Source organism: Aphelocoma coerulescens, chromosome 8 (assembly GCF_041296385.1).
Source record: "Aphelocoma coerulescens isolate FSJ_1873_10779 chromosome 8, UR_Acoe_1.0, whole genome shotgun sequence".
Classification (NCBI taxonomy): Eukaryota; Metazoa; Chordata; class Aves; order Passeriformes; family Corvidae; genus Aphelocoma; species Aphelocoma coerulescens.
The window spans coordinates 15887808-15905005 of record NC_091022.1 but is presented as its reverse complement, the minus strand read 5'-3'; the positions used below and the strand labels follow the sequence as shown (position 1 = coordinate 15905005).

Here is a 17198-nt window from a genome sequence, read left to right as displayed (position 1 = left end):
GTACAACAGACTGAATAAAAATCATAACTGATCGAAAATAGACATTTTGTCCATGTCTTAATAAGTAAGGGGTTCCAAGCAAGATCTGCCTGCTTGGAAACTCATGCATTTATTTGAAATATTACAATAAACTTTCATTTATCTCTTCCCACCATCCCCTCAATCCACTGGCTTGATGTGAAGAAAAGACAATGTATGGAAGTGTTGCAAAACATATCTTTAAAAAAAACCACAATAAAACCACAGGAAAATTACAAAGCTTCTGCACCTGGATGTTATTCAAACAGAAGTCTATCACAGCTGAGGAATCCAAGTGCAGTTTCTCAGAGACCCTTGTGTATTAATTCACCCACTGGCTGAACTTTTATCGACCTTTCTTCATTAGAGCTTTTGTGGATTAAATGCTCTCTCTCAAGAAGAGCAAGGACTGCTGCCAATTATCTATGTAGCCCTTAAAACCAATGCTGAGACTTATTTATTAGGTCAATTAATATAATGCTCACATAGGTCTTTAAGGCTATAAATAGGTCTCAGCATTGTTGCAACATCCCACTGGGCCTGAGACTGATTTCTTTATCAACAGTGATGCAATGTCTCATAATAATGTAGGTGCCTCACACTGGCATAGTGAAATCTGGGAAAGAAAGTGAATTGGTAATTGGTAGCACATTCTTCTCTGATATTATTACCTCCTGATTTTTAATTAAACCAGTGTGGCAAATAAAGGAAGCTTTCTCTATCCACCCAAGCTGCAATGGAACCAAAAGGAACTACAACAACTCATCAGAACATGCTGATAAGACAGAGCAGCTTGAATTCTAGCTATGTATTTATACCAATATCAGTCCTCCACATCAGAAAAGATGCAAGAGCAGTCTTCCTTATCAAAATGCTACACATTTATATTATAAAATATAGCAGCAAGCTTTCAATATAGAAATTGGTTCTCAGGTAGGGGAGACAATAGGTAGTCCTCAGAGACAACATCCAAACAGTCCTGAAAAGTTATAAAAATTACAGGAATTTTTAATCACTGAAGCAAAAGGTGGATTCTTCTTTTAGGTTTTTCTGTTCTTGCAGTCTCTTTTTCCATTGAAATAGTTGCACAGCTTCTAAGCAGGCAAGTACTGGATATTAAAAATTAATTGCATATAGTGAATTACAAGATTAAAATTCTTCAAATTATTATCTCTTTGATTTAAAGCAACAATTATTATTTATTGGGAGATCTTCATCTGCCTACAGAAGATACAATACACAGAGTAACCAGCCTGCTGTATTTTCTATGAGGGACCTCACAATAAATCTTTACTAGTGAATTTATTGTTCTGTCTCTGCCAAGTGCTGATGTTGTTATGAGGTCTGCTTAGTAGAATGTGCCTGCTATGTGCTGGGATCAGAACAGGCCTCCACCATTCACATCTCCCTATCAATAGCTACTATTCTTTCTCAACAGCAAACTGGTATCAGCACTGCAAACACAACAGAGAGTTTGAGAGTAGCAATCCTTACCATAATCAGAGCTGTGAGGAGGAATGTGCTCAGAGCCATCATGAAAAAGCTGTCTAGGAACCAAGTGCACCAAAGCATGCCATTGGTTATACCCCTGTTCTTCATAGCTTCTTTCAGACGCATTTCCTTCTCTAGCACTATACTCTTCACAGTCATGGAGACTGAATATATCCAAGCCAGCACCATGAAGATGGGAAAGGCGCGGTTTAAGGTGATCATGAAGCTACCAAAGCAAGAAGGAATAAATTAAATTTAGGTAAAACAGAGAAGTATTAGATGAAAAGCAAAATGAAAAGGAAAAGGAGTGGGGAAGAATGCATTAATTAAATACGGAACTGTAAATTCTCAGTCTAAACATCAATACCATGTCACTAGTAAACCTCACAAGCATCCTGAATATTAATAAAGTAATGGTTTCTGCATTCCCACGAGATAGATAAATGTTATTTCTATTTTACAAAGAGGTTCTAAGGGTTATTGAAGGCTACAAAATATTTGGTGCCTCATGAAAATACACCTCTCTTCACAGTGAATTACCATAATGCTTTTACTATGATCTACAAAAGGATATTTTAAGACATATGTTAATGTTAACAATTTGGGAGTGTCGCTGTCTTTCTGCTCCCAAGATTCACTGACAAGAGAATTAAACAAATTAACCATTAAAAGCATCAGATGCTGCCAGCAAGGCTGCTGAAATTCATACAAACCATGACTCAGGGTATTGGATCTAGCTGAGATAATTTTCCCCATAGCAGCCCTCACAGTGCTGGGCTTTGCATGGGGAGCTAGAAAGGTGTTGATAACACACCAGTGTTTTTCCTACTGCTGAGCAGTGCTGGCACAACATCAGAGCTGACTCTCCAGCATTCCCACTTCACCACTAGGCAGGGGGTGGGCAAAGTCTTGGGAGGGGACACAACCAGTACAGCTAACTCAAACCAACCAAAGGGATATTCCATATCGTGTATGATGTCTGCTCAGATATAACATCTAAGAAAAAGGAGGAGAAAGTGGGGGGTATTTGATATTGACAACATTTGTCTTCCAAAGCAACTGCTATGCATGCTGAATCCCTGTTTCCCAGGAAACAGCTGGACATTGCTGGATGGGAAGTAGTGAATAAAAATCTTTGGGATATTTTCTGTTTTAGCTTTAGTAAAGAGCCTTATCTTGTCCTATGAGTTGTTTTCCATCTTAATTTCTTCTCCCTTCTTGCTGAGGAAGAGGGTGATAGAGAGGCTTGGTGAGCACTTGGCATCCAGTCAAGGTCAACTCAACACAGTCCTTGGCACCCAATGTGGGGCGAACCAGAGGCAGTTTTCTATTACACACACCATAGTTACAGTAGTTATTAAGTAGCAAGGTCCTGTGCAGGACACAGTTTGTCAGCTGCACTGTTTATCTCTTTATTTTGCTGACTCTGGGAACACATTAACATAAAAAATGTCCCCCTGGCATTGATGGCCTTGCTGTGCTGGGGGAATTATCTTGTGAAGAAGATGAGGGAATACATCTCCCTCTCCCTAGTTAGGATTGATGTGGATGGTTTTGTTACTCAGGCTCAAGTACTTGTTCACACTTACATGAGCTGTTTAATACTACTAATTCACACTGCTACGTATTATGGGGTTTGTAGAATCCAGTGTTGATTGTTTAAAGGCCAAAAGCTCATTGCTCCCAAAAAACAAGGAGCAAAAAGTCTTCAGCTTCCTAAATCTGAGCCCTATAGGATTACATTTTTGCCATATGCTATCATAGCTAAGTCAGTGTCAAAACAAAGGGGAAATCTTCACTTTTTCACCAAAAATTCCTGAAGAGCAATATGGTCTGCAGAAATAAAACCATGCTTTTGTGATACGGCCTGGGGCACACTGAGTTCTGCCTGTTGGTGACACATGTAACCAGCACTAGGCCATGCACAGCACAGCCTATGGGTTACCACGAGGATGTACTTATTATATTTAAGCTGGGTCTCTGCAGAGGCCATCACTCAGTCTGGATATCAGCCCTGAACTGCATGTGGCTACTGCAGGCTTCAGAAAACTTTTGCACAGAAGGGGCTTCTGCCTCTGCAGTGTTCTCAGTGGGGAAGAAATAGACAGGAGGCTTGCCATGGTGATGTTTTGTCAGATAAACATACAATGACCGATGGGAATGACAGGTCAATCTACATGTCTGCAATCTGCTTTTATCAGAAGTAGTAGCATTTGCCTGCACAGAGCACAGTGACAGAACTATGAAAAGATTTCTCTAATGCCTTTTTTTAAAGTTGAAAATATACCAGGACAGTTGGAGTATCACAGACTGCAGCATTAGAGCAGGCACACTGTGAAGAGGGAAGAGGCACAACTTCATTGAATCTGGACCATGTGCTCGTTCAGGCAGTGCTAATGGGGGGCACAGCTTCCACAGCCCCTCTGCCTCCATGTAGCCATGAAATCTCCACTCCCAGGAGCATAGTCTTTTTTTGTTACAGAATAACAAACCAGCCTTTTCTCCTTTAGATTCTTCACTCTGCTTTTTACCAGAGAAAGAAACTCCTGGTGCCCTCAATAACGAACTGCAGCCACAGTCCTGGAACACTTTTCTAGAATCATATGAGACTTATAATTCCTGTCCATGCATAAAAGCCATGGACAGGAATTAGGGAGAAGGTTAAAGAACACCACATTATTTTTGAAAACTTCAACATCCACAAGGGAAGGAAAAAGGCTGAGGTTAACAGAAACCAATACCATGTATCCAGTTTTACTGCAGATACTAGACACGTAGTTAAAAATGGAATCCTGTTTAAGGATGTGGTTCAGATTTTGGAATGAAAGAGTTTCAAGAGCCTAAGTTGCTTTGGGATTCTGCAAGGCCTATAGGTGTGCTCAAGGACCAAAAGCTACAGCTATGAGTATAGATATAATTAAGTTTAGGGTTAGGGTTCCATTGTACCCTTGTTGAGACCAGATTGATTGATTCTTCAAGGCTTCCAGAGATATCAAGAGAGGTGCCAATTCCATTAGGACAAGCACATTCTGTTAAGTTTTTCTTTAAGAAATGATTCTTGGATATAAAGAAGGCTGGGTTTTAGAGGTGTCATTAGGGAAAAGAAACTTGCTGCACTTAAATGGGTTCTGCAGTTAACTGAAGGAGACAGTGTTTGTTATAACACAGGGCAGTGCTTGTGTTCAGCTTTGCTCCAGACACTGGTCACACGCTATAGCATAAGGCTTAGTTTTAGTTACATAAAAAATTTTTAAAAGATCATATTCTTGCTGGGTCCTGTGTAACCACAGGGTTAGTTCTAGAGCTGACACTGCTAGGGGTCGAAGCATTATATCTGGGATGCCCTGTTGACAATAGATTCTTGGCTGTAATCAGTGTGAAGGTTTAGGTTAGGTTATTATTATTGCCTGGAAAAGTAAGGCCAAAAAGTACTAGACTGTTTTTTGGATTTTGTGCAATATGCAAAATTGGAAGAAAATGGCTGCTTTTAAGGGGCTAGTGTATTGTGTTCATTTTAGGTCTGGACATTGGATGCAACAAAGGCTGGGTCTGGGATTAGGGGTAGAATCTTGGCAAAGGTGGTTTGTGGAGTCTGGGTTATGACAGGGTAAGGAAAAAACCAAATTTATTCACTTATGTCTCAGTTATTACTCTTGCATTTATACCTTAGGACATTCACAACTTAGGGTTAATTCTGGTGCTTGAGAATCTTAAACCATCCAGCAATCTAAGTATTCAACAGAATTAAGACAAACTGCTTTTACTCACACATCATCCACAAAACATGGATATGGCATTTGCTGGAGATAAATTCCCACTGGCACTTCAGTGCTGGTCTGGGTCTTTATAATCCCACGCTCAATCATGTCTTGGAGATACGCAAAGCCTCCCCAGATATAACGTAAATCATCCACAGGATCAGCTCTTGGACCAGGATCCCAGTACCTCAAAAGAAAATTCACATGGAAATCATTTGGGTAAACAGTGAGTTAGGGAAGGGTTGTGCGGAAAAATAAATAAATAAATAAACGAATAAATTAAATAATCTTAGCAACTGAAATGGTAAGGGCACTGCCTGCAGTTGCCTTTTCTAGACTTTGATCTATCAATCTATCAGACCATATTGCTTAAGAAAGTGGAAGGCTCTTTTTTTTCCTTTCATTTTCTCTGCACTGACTTGCAATAGCAATTTTGGTCAAAAGTGTACATAAATTAGTCATGTAGCAGAGTAACTGTTCTAGAATAGAAATAACTGCATTTGGAATATGGTATCCTTGGAGATTAAACTGAAACAAACTGGATTGCAACTACCAGATATCATTATATTCAGTAGATACCATTATATCCTGAGAAATTATATCCCTTTAAGTGAGTCTGTTTGGTGGGGACTTGAGGAGGAACAGCACAGAAGTTCTGGCATCCAGGTGGAAGACAGCTGAGTCACAATCCACGTAGGACTTTCTTGCCTGTCTTTCCCAATGGTGGAGCCAACTAAAAATTTAAGCAGGTTACTGAACAGATTCTGAGCAGAGTCATGCCTTTGCCATGTATTCCTGCACCTACCCACTGCTTGGCTTGTCACAAGAGTGATACCATTCATGTTAGTACCTGGTAACTGGAGATGGATTCTGCACTGCACTGCAGAGTAACTATTAACAAATACAGTTGGATTTCATGCATGTAACCAATGCAGGTTCTAACACCCTTATGTCTCTCATATTCATGTTATGGCCGGCAAGAACTGAGAAGGAACTATCAGGTAAGTACCTGTCTTGGATTTTGTTTGTTTTCTCCACTGCATCTATGTCCATTCGGATCTTGTATGTCACATGTGGTGGGAGATTTCTGGTTGTAGGTTCTAGGTCTGGAAAAATCACAGCAGCCCAGAATTTGTTTTCCTCCAGCAGATAAAGGGCTTGATGAGTCAGTTGAGTTTCATTAAGATAACCTTCAAATTTATCCAAGGTCAAGCACTACAAATAATTACAAAGAAAAAAATTCCATGGGAATAAACTAGTGAGAGGGATACATTAAAGCAGACATCAGTGGTTGAAAGCAGAAAAGGAAAGTAGGTTCAACTGAAACAGCTATTTTCAGCTTTAAAAGCTTATGATGAAACTATTAAAAGTTGACTCTCTCCTCCCTTCTTCAGCCTAGGAAGTGCCTGAGTGAGTACTAGGGAGCCAAAGGATGACTGATTTGTAAGAAAAACACATTGGCTGTGGACTTCAGATGAAAATCACTTTGTCAAGTGAAGCACTGGGAAAACTCAGAGCATACATTTAAATTTTAATGACTCTTAGGTATTTCGACATTTATTCCTATGTCACACCAGACAAGTAGTTGATTTATCTTACTGGTCATATTGTGTCCCTGCTGAATTCTGACATGTGATTTACCTGCTGGCTTAAGTTAACATTTTTGGCTATCTCAATACAAAAACGTCTTCTTTCTTAGTCTCTGTCATTACTATGAAATGTATTCTAATCAATCCATATACAAGACAAAAATTCACAAAAACTTAAGTTCTTTATGTTCCTCCATTTAAGTCCTACTTAACAAGCATTGTAAGACAAAGATTGTGAATGCTCTAAACTCTAGCATTAGCTGTCTGTAAAATCACAGATTTATGTTTGTATATTTAGCCTCTGCCCTTCAGAACTGGCAGAATATTATCAGAGAGTAGAAGTATTTAACCCCTGATGGACTGGAAAGATACTTATTGAATTCCTCTGCTTCATAAAATTCCAACAGGCTATCTTGTTTGATCTTATTTTCTTGATCACTTCTTGCAAGCCAGTAACCAAAAGTTAGTCCACATCAAAGGGATCATACTGGTAACTTATTATTTAATCTTAAAGACTCCTTTACTTAACCTTTCCCTGTGATGAATCATGCTCTCTTTCCTTTAAAACTTGAACTATCACAGCTCAGTGGGATCTATATGAAAACATATTTTTAACTCACAACATAACAGTGCTTAAATTAATAACATTATTTTGTGACTTTACTCTTCTTGATGTTTGTAGGTGTTCATTTTCCATTTTGTTTCAGAAGACTAAACTACGTAGAATTTCATATCAGAAAGCAAAATAAGGCAGAAAACTCTCTGATTTTCATGCCAGAAGAGAAATAAAATCAGACTGTTGGCTCATGTTGCATTAATTTTTTGGGGATATATTTATCCCACATGGTGTTAACTGAATTCAGGAATTCAGTTTAGCTCTTGTGAAAGTGGCAGTGTCTGCATAAGAAACCCCTCCCGTGGAACTGTGTCTTTGCAGGATCTGGAGGATTATTTGCTGTTTCTTTATCAGGAGGAATTATTTTCAAGATATTTATTTCAGCTGCAGAAAAACTCAGACAGCTTTTCAGGGAAATCTGTGGTAAAGTACTGACAAACATCTGAACTTGTCTAGATTTTCACTGCAGAACAGACAGTGCCTGGAGTGGGCTGAGAAGCAGCATAGGCTCTTATCCAGGAGTCCAGTGAAGGAAGCAAGTGTTCAAAACAGAAAACACAAATGCTTTTAGATCTTCTGCACGAGTAGAGTGAAACCAAAGCTTGTATAAAAACATAGGCTAAGACACCAGTGTTGCAATAATTCACACAATTTGAAAGTGAAAAGAGATTTTATATAGTAGTCTATGCGCCAAAAGCTAGAATTTATTTCTCTTAACTTGAATTGTATTCAAAACAAAGGCTGTATACTCTACCTAGGCTTTTCTTTGTTCCCAGTGAATTTGAACTCAGTTTGTGTCTTCATAAACCTCACTATATCAAAATTAATTTATCAACCACTTGGGAAAATTTATTTAAAATCTTTTCCCAGTAATTATTTAACAATTTTAAATGGTTCAGTGAAAATTTATAAAACCAAAACCTAAATAATAAGAACAGGTTTGGAAGATAAAACCAGAAAATAATAAACATAAAGAGGTGACTGCATAGCTCTCACTAACAGTTTAGCTGTTCTGTGGCCTAAGGTAATCAAAGGGAAGAACAGGAAATTCTTGGGATGGTGAGGAGGAGCAGCCACTGCATAATTTGTGGGATTCTCAGCTGCATTACAATTTGCAGCAGAGAGCTGGAGTCTCCAAAGGTAGTTGCTGGCAACACACCTGTCCTCATTGCATACTATGGTGGTAAGGAGCAGGCTGTTCCCCAAAGGCAGCTATTTGTTGCCATTGTGTCTGGCACAGTGGGAAAACATTCTCAAGTCATTCAACTCCATGTAAACAGCAGACTTTAAAGAATAAGCTCATTACAAAGAATATTAGGACACAAAGATCTATTACCAGGTACAGTAACAGCTCTGATATTATTGATGTTCCAGCACTGACCTGCTGCATGCAATATATTTCACTCAGTTTGACAAGAAATAATTCTGCTAACATGATGCAAAAAGATAATTGAATGAACCAGCAGAGCTTTGTGCAAAGCCTTTATTGTTCCTTCTTGTACTAGCTGTGGGAAGGCAGATAAATTTTTAGTTCCTGCTTCCTTGAAGGGGAAAAATGGTCTTTTAGACCGAACTAGATTGAAATTAGGAGTTAGGCTTAGTCTTGTTGCCTATAACTAGTACTAGTTTTCTCTCAAAAATCCTCAGAAGGCACCACTGGAAACAACACGCTAGAGAAGAGAGGCACAGATTCCAGGAAAGAGACAGACATCTTGTCAGAAGTGACCACAGAACAAGTGGAAACTCCCTCATGGGTTTCAACGGAATTTTGTCCGGGTCCTTAAAAACCTGAAAGGGGACTTACCAAAGAAGTTTCTCTGCTCCTTATCTTGCTGAAGTTAGTGGCCTGTTGGTTATTAATACTTACAAAAAACCATTTCATTGTGGTTTTGAATTCACTTTCTGTCTCTCAGCATTGAAATGTGCTCAGACATTCAACCAACATTTTGAATAAAGCATTTGAGGATCATGGGATTGAACTTATTTCATAATAATAATAATTTTCTTGTGCTTCTGTATTATTCTAAACACACACTTTTAATAATGAGATTCAATTTGAAACAAACTAAGATTTTATGATTTTAACTTTCTTGTCTGTTATCACAGAGCCCAGTACTGCCTAACTGGTTTTAAGATAACCTCTACAACTATTCCCACAAGGAGCAGGGCAGAATTTACCTCCAAATACTGACTGAGCAAACGCAGAACTTGGTCTACAGCACTGAAAATGTTCCGCCAGTCAAAGTCCACCATTCCTTTCTCCCGGCTCCTTGAAGATCCATTGTGGAGAAAGTTGATTATGTGTTCCACAGTGAAGCCTTCAGCACCCATCTGGTTGTTCAGGAAGTCCCTCACTGTAGGGTGCTTCAGAGAGTCCTGAAGAAACATCATGACAGCTTTGCTACAACAATTGTGTTTCCATGCCCTCTTTAGCTAGGAAGGTTTCCATTTCCATAACTCTTTCAGCACATGAACAAGGACAAAAGGGGATGCTAAGGAATCAATTTTACAGATGGGTAATTGCATAACTGGATGTGTGATCTGAAGAATGGACGAAAAGAAATTTTTCCTTGACTATGTATTGCATTTTTCCTTGTAAGCAAGAGGATAAACGTTATAAATGTCTAATTCAATATAGAAAAATGAGGAAACAAAATGTTTTTTCTAGTATGAACTGCTTTATAAACTTTAACTACAGATAGTAATTGCAGCTGATCAAAGTCAAATCGAAATGATGCGGAAATAAGCAATTTCCCCAAATAAATTTGTTTGGCCCAGAAAAAGTATGGTCCTCCTGCCTCCTTTGCCTACACAGAATCCAAGGAAATCAAGTTGTCTGTTCTTGAAAGATATTCTGGAGAGGCAGGGAAGCAGCAATTGCTATCTTTATTAAGAAGTCATTAGCCAGATTCTTGGCTGCCCAAATCTGAGGTTTTGCCACAGGGATGCTGTAATGCATCTATGATTTGCCATCAAACCAAGCCCAGCAGCCAAACCAACAAACTTAAAGGCCACAGATTCCTTGCTGCAAAGGCTGTACTTCTGGCCAAACCTTTCAAATTAACTGCCTTCTCCATTAATAAAAATAAAAGATGGTGAAAGGCTGCTCTTACTGAGGATCTTTGCTAAGTTATAACATACACGGATCATATTCATTTGCAGGCTGTTTTGAAAGAAGTACCACAGCTGAGGTCCTACTTCCTCCCAAGCTTTGGTCAGCAGTCGGAGGCGTTCTAGTTCCTCAAAAGTGGAGTTTGCCTGATGAAAAAAACAGCAGAAAAGAGTGTTAGAATCTAAGGAGATCGACAGAATTTATGATACATCCAGAATTTGGTGACAGGGGAGCCCCTAACTTAGAAAGCTGTAGTTTTTACCTTCAAAACTTAATCAACCTGTTCAAACAGCAGAAATTTTAATAACCATCAGAAAAAGCATCTGTAAAATCCAGCCAGGATCAAAGTCACTTAGGATAAAATTCTGTTGTATATGTAATGGAAGAAACAAGTACACATGAATCCTAGTTAACTTCAATTCCTTTAAATACTTAGATTTTTGGTAGAATTATTTTTAACTTTTCCCCTTGACTATTTCTCTCCATTAAGAACTAAAAAGAAAGATGATGATGTGGGTAGATGAATGAATGGAAGGCAGCTGGAAAAGACAGATAATCCCATAGCTAAGATATTAAGACCTGAAATGCTGAGCTGCTGTAAATCTGATGTTTTTCTGTGTGAACTATGAGCAGCAGTTCTATGCCTTGTACTGATGTTTGCAGTAGTGAACTGCTGAGGTGGCCCAAACCTGGGTTATATGCAACCTTGATTTAACTCCTTGGATTAATTTCACCCAACTTCAAGCATTTTGCTGAAGAGTCCAGGCTCCATTCTATTTTAATGAAGTGAAAAAACTTTTTGATTTCAACAGATATAATACTAAACCATGATGTTGCTATAGGTTTGCAATATCTCATTATTAGGTCTCAATAAGCTTATCCAAGCCTCACAGTTGACCCATTTAAATATTTACTGGCACAGAGCTGCTCATGTTCCTACCTCTGTAAAATAAATATGAATATGAATAGAAATATAAACGTAAATGTAAATGTAAATGTAAATGTAAATGTAAATGTAAATGTAAATGTAAAAATAAATATATTTACTAGTGTAAATGTGGAATCACACCAACAAAAAGCTGCTTGAGCAAGCTGGAAAAACCATGTAGCATGGACCAAGATGGAATGAATCAGTGAAGACCTGTGTCCTGTATTTTAAACAGAGTACCTGTTCTTCCTCTGAGAACCATCAGAACAAATGGGGTCTTGAGAAAAAAATCTCATTAGTCTGAGGTAATTGGGTCACTGTTTTTCAAAAGATGTTTCTTGGGATGCAATTTTTGGGAAATATACATTTTCGTATTTCAGAACTTCTTACATTTTTTACGATTTCCCGTACAGAAGGTGAATCAGGAGCAAAGAGAATTTTTCCCATCAGCAGAGGCTTCACAGCACTCCAGGCTATTTTGGTTAAAGGGTTTGATTCCAAGTTCTGGATCAATGCATTACAAAAGGGTGCTGAAGACAGAAAGAAGGAAAGACAGTCTTTATGTAACCCTACTCAAATCCTATCATATGTAACATGCTGCAGGACTTTTTACTGGCAGTACAGACAGTTTGAATCTGAATGAGTTAAAGCACATTTTGCAGTGCAGAAGTACAACGTCTGAATGGATAGAAAAGACTATTAAGTAGATATTGGAGTTGTAAAGTACACACTATGGAAATTGGAAAAGCAAGCATAAATAACCATGTGAAAGTTGCTGTTATTTACATGGTATTTCAAATGGAAGGAAACGAGACAGCTCAGAACTCCCTGAGCAGTGTGAGCTTTATTTGCTTTACTCCTAATGACATAGCTCCTTTGTATTGTAGTTGATACTGGTACAAAGCTGATCCTGCAGGCTTAGATGTTGAACTCCGGAACAGTTCAGAACTGTTACTACAATAATTTAAAATGAAACATTTTAATGTAAATATTTTTATCTTACCCCTGCACTATGAAGTAATTAGTTTACTTGGATAGCATTCAATTAATTTGTTTCCTGGCTGAAGAGATGGAGTATTGGGCCTTTTACAGGTCTCTGGAAGGCTCAGACATAAGTAGAGCCAAGTATCAACATAAACAGTGGAAGGTAGGAGTCTCTATAAGCAAACTGCTCATCTGTACTTTGTAACCATGTAACCGTATCTGTCACAGAAGAAGGGACACAGAACTACCAGCTATAACATGGGTGGTAGTACAGAAAAAACTGCTGGTGAGCTCAGTGTCAAGAAAAACTAAATAGCAAACAGAAGGGGACGTAATAAAATGATAAAATAACAAATGGTAAAAAAGATAAAATTGGTTCCTCTTTGCATTCTCTCCTATTAAAATAGCAAGAAGTGAGGAAATAAAAGCAACAAAAATTGTTAAATTGCAATATTTTCTATGTAAAATGTAAACATGCTGTAGAACATTACTGCTACAAAATAGATGTACTTTTATGCAGGAAGATAACAGCCACCGTGTATCAAATTGAATATTATTTGAAAGGAGAGATTTTTAAGTTCCTATGCCCCAGGCCATCAAACCAGCTAAGATAAAAAATAAAGTTTAGAAAAAGTAACTCCAGAATGCCGCTCTGTCTTTTCCTGAACCTTCTTCAGGGGCATCTTGTTCTTCCTGATATCAGTACCATATAATAGAAGATAAAACAGAGGGGCTGTCTTAATTATGATCATGCATATGTTTATGCCTCCATATTAAAAGCAAATGCATATTTCTGTCAGTTGTCAATTCCTGGGCTCCTCTGCTTCTAGCTATGAAGTAAGTATGAAGTAAAATCATTTCACCTGTCTCTAATTTCCTGAATCAACTGTTTTAAAATGTTATTTTACGAAAGCAACATTCAATCCTAGTATTTGAATATAAGGTGCACCTATCAAGAGTCTCTTAATGGTTTGGTGGAAAAACTTACTGGTTGTATTATCATAAAGATAACCAGATTTCTTCCTTGTTGAGTCAATCCCCAGGAAAGCTTTGTAGTTGTTATCTTCATACCAGTTGAAGGAAAGCACTCTGGATCCACCTCCTTCAGGGTAGCCACAGAAAAGATCCGACAGGGAACTCACCAAGTGGCCTAAGGATTCTGGCCTTCCATCTTGTACAAATGGTTGCAGAACCATCAAAAGGTCCTGAACGCTTGGCTTCCTGGCTAGCTGCAGTAAGACAAGACTTGGTTAATTGCAGCCCCCAAAGCAGGTAAGGATCTGGTGAGGTCATAGTTGTGCCCAGATGGTAAAACATGAATGCAGTCAGAACCTCATCCTTTTATCTCCTCTGTCCTGGTCACAGGCAACATTTTCAGTTCTTGTTCTTTCATATCTTTTCTGAAGAAAAGAATATACTTCATAATTACCAATACTTATGTCCACATTTATTTTGTAATGAGAGAAGAATTAATTTTTTATGGAACCAGCTCTTCCCCAGCAAGTCTATTTTCTTTCTGGTAAAGCAGGTAATTGGAACATTAAAACAACAAAGGAAAACAAGGACTATGAGCTATGCAGGAAAGTGATATAATCTATTATTAGACCACTTACCTTTTGCACTGCTTGGGAGACATTAGACAGCACCCTCCCCCAGGCCTTCAGGTCAGCACCTGGTGAGTTTCTGTCCAACACAGTGGGAAGCTGTGGATACATAAAAAGTAGAGATGAGTGTCTACATGACAACTGCTATAACAATGAGAAGAAAATCCAAATGGCATCTCTGTAGCTCAAATACTTTGAGTTATCTGGAACAATATCTTATAAGCCTGTTTCATGGGCCCACAAATCCAGTACCCACGTGCAGACTCACACAGTAGCCTGTGTAAAAGTTCTTTCTAATACACAGCTGAAACAAACACAGGCCACTTAAAATATATCTTGGGATTTGTTCTGCTCATCTAAGCCCACCATGCCAAAAGGTGCAGAAATGGAGGAGGAATGCAGGAACAGGGACATTTGAGAAGCTGCTTCTCACAGGGGCTATTCTTTCAGTGAGATATACAGACTCTTGGTAACTTCCAAATTTAGCAAAGCTTTGATACAGAAGGCCCCATTTGCTATGGAGGTAAATGATTTGTAGCACTTTATACTTCAGAGATTCCCTGATTTTGAAGACAGTCTGGTCCTCACTGTCTGTCAAACGTGATAGAAACCATTACTTTCCCAGGCTCATACAGACTGACCGAACTGCCTTTTCAGCAGAAGTTAACATTTTATTTATCAGTGACTTAAAAGAAACAGGTGACACCACGGTGTGCTGTCACATACCACTTTGTTTGCGTCACTGCATCCTCCTCTGGCAGCTGTCTAAAGAATTACATATGTATTTGGAGCTGGTGCTCGAGTCTTTCTCAGGCATTTCTTCTGCTATTACAACAAAACGTAAAGCTGGACTTGTAGATAGCTAGGCTGTGATATTTATGAGACAAGCCCCTAAAAAGCCTTTCCCAAAACCACCTGTGCACCCTGCTGATTGCCTGCCATTCCCTTCAGTCAGTAGGTGGTTAAGAAAGCAGAAGACAGCTGCACTGTGTAGGTACCTGGCAGGGAGTCACAAAGGCAAGAGTTTCTATGGAAAGCTCATGTTAACGTATTCTGATCTGTGACTTGTGGTTCAGGCAGGAAGACTACACACAGCGCTTCAAAATACACTTTTCCTTGTCCCCTAAGGGGAGCCAGTCTGTGCAGAGATTATACAGGGTTCTTGGAGCACCTGCCTTAACCTGGGCTTTTTGAAACTCTGAGGAACAGGAACTGTAAACCTGTAAAAAAGCTGGACAGTATATTGTGAATATTCACATGAAGTCCTTAAATGCTGGAAATCTATCTTAGAAATACTGTAGCATTAATTCTCTGCTACTTCCAGCAAGCATAAGATGTATGAAAACATAAGACAATGTATTTTTAGAAATGGAAAATAGCAGCTTTCAGAAGCTGACCACAAATTCTTATCAGGATTGGTAAAATCACTGGACACATGTTATTGACTGACTATCAATGCTACAATAATCAAACTGTGTTTTGCTGGTGTGTCAATTACAGCTTCTGGCATCCTCTGTTCCCAGTTCTGGGCAACTCAGAGCTGAAAAAAATCCATGTTAAATTAATCATGATGCTACACTACTGCGGCAGAAAACTCCAATCAATACTTCCTATGCAACTTTAGGAGTTTTTCATATATCCTGCCTGCTCCTATAAAGCAAACTGACAATGTGATGGTTTCATGATGTTAAATTACGAGTGAAAAACAGCAAATTAAATTGAGTGTTGAAAAATGCAAAGGATGATCATAGGGAAAACAAACATGAAAGATACATACGCAATGATGGACTCAAAGTTCGTTATTATGAGGAAAGAGACCTTGGAGTCTTTACAAATAGTTCCCTGCAAGCTCCGCCTCAGTGTGCAGAACACAAATGAAATACTAGAAACATACGCCATTATATATATGTATTTATTAATTTGATATAATTTGTATTTTATTATGTATTTTAAAGTAATAATATTAACCTATATTAATACATATATATGAAATGGCATAATATCTCCATGCTAAACCAAGGCTGTAGATGTGGTTCATTTATAGCAAGGTCACAGTAGAAACTAGAAGACAAAGAAGGGCAATGAAAATGAACAGAGGTAAGGAAAAGCTTTTATAGAAAGAGTGATGAAAACCAGTACAATTTCCTAATCTGTTTGTTTGGGGTTTTTAAAAGGGCTCACATGGCTATGCCAACTCAAGCTGCATCATGATTTTGACTGCAGCATAAAATTCTGTCATGATGGAAGGAGTTAAGACAGAATGGGCTGTGTTGGGTATTTTCAGAATCCTCAGCAAGGTTCCTCAGCAAGGTTTCAGAATCCTCAGTAGGTTTTGCCACACACTGTTTTCCTACACAGACTGGAAAGACCAGATAATATTTCCACACAAACTTTGATTTAAAAACTGCATTTGAATCTCTTAGTTCTGCTGTACTGCCAATTTCATCTGTTTCATCCCACAACATACTCAGAACTGTCTAGTGTTCTGCTGATGGTAGATTAACAATCACACATCCATAACCTTACATTTGCAGAGGTAAATCTACTAAGACCACTTGGAAAACTGGTGAAGTATTACAAAAAAAATTCTTGAAGGGCAATGAAACATAAGCCAAAATAAAAGTGACAACATAAGGCAGGATAATTGTGTTAATACTTACCAGCCGAAATAGCTTAAAGAAATCAACGTTTGCATACAAGGCATCTTCTACTCTTTGTAGACTGTCCTGGGACAGGGCACACATGGCCTTGTGTACAGAAGGGAGACCTCTTCGGCTGCTGAAGATAATAAAACGGTCCAAGAGCATCTCACTGCAAGCAATGTCCTTCAGAGTCAAGCTAGGGACACCATAGGCAAACTGCAACCAAACCAATGATTCACTTACTCTTATGAAACTTTCATACTGCTCAGGAACAACAGTGTAAGTCCCATGTAAATCTACTGATTTCTATAGAGTTATTCTGCATTTACATTTGTTAAACTATAAACCAATGTGCTCCTATTGGTCAAACATTAAAGATAAAAATTTGGTCTTTTTCTATTCGGTGCTTATTTAGAAGTGGTAATCAGTAGATGGCTGTGTTTAATGTACAATGGC

General features: G+C 38.5%; 1 protein-coding gene across 1 annotated transcript in view; it reads right to left on the bottom strand.

Moving 5' to 3' along the window:
• The window catches only part of ABCA4 (ATP binding cassette subfamily A member 4), a 71675-nt gene that overhangs the window by 38458 nt on the left and 16019 nt on the right, over window positions 1-17198 (bottom strand). Inside the window, exons 7-15 of the mRNA XM_069022710.1 lie at window positions 16761-16958; window positions 14110-14199; window positions 13485-13725; window positions 11903-12042; window positions 10614-10730; window positions 9651-9848; window positions 6277-6482; window positions 5278-5454; window positions 1513-1735 (exon numbers count right to left, since the gene is read on the bottom strand). Coding sequence (XP_068878811.1) covers window positions 1513-1735; window positions 5278-5454; window positions 6277-6482; window positions 9651-9848; window positions 10614-10730; window positions 11903-12042; window positions 13485-13725; window positions 14110-14199; window positions 16761-16958 — 1590 coding nt within the window. The remainder of the gene's footprint in view (window positions 1-1512; window positions 1736-5277; window positions 5455-6276; window positions 6483-9650; window positions 9849-10613; window positions 10731-11902; window positions 12043-13484; window positions 13726-14109; window positions 14200-16760; window positions 16959-17198) is intronic.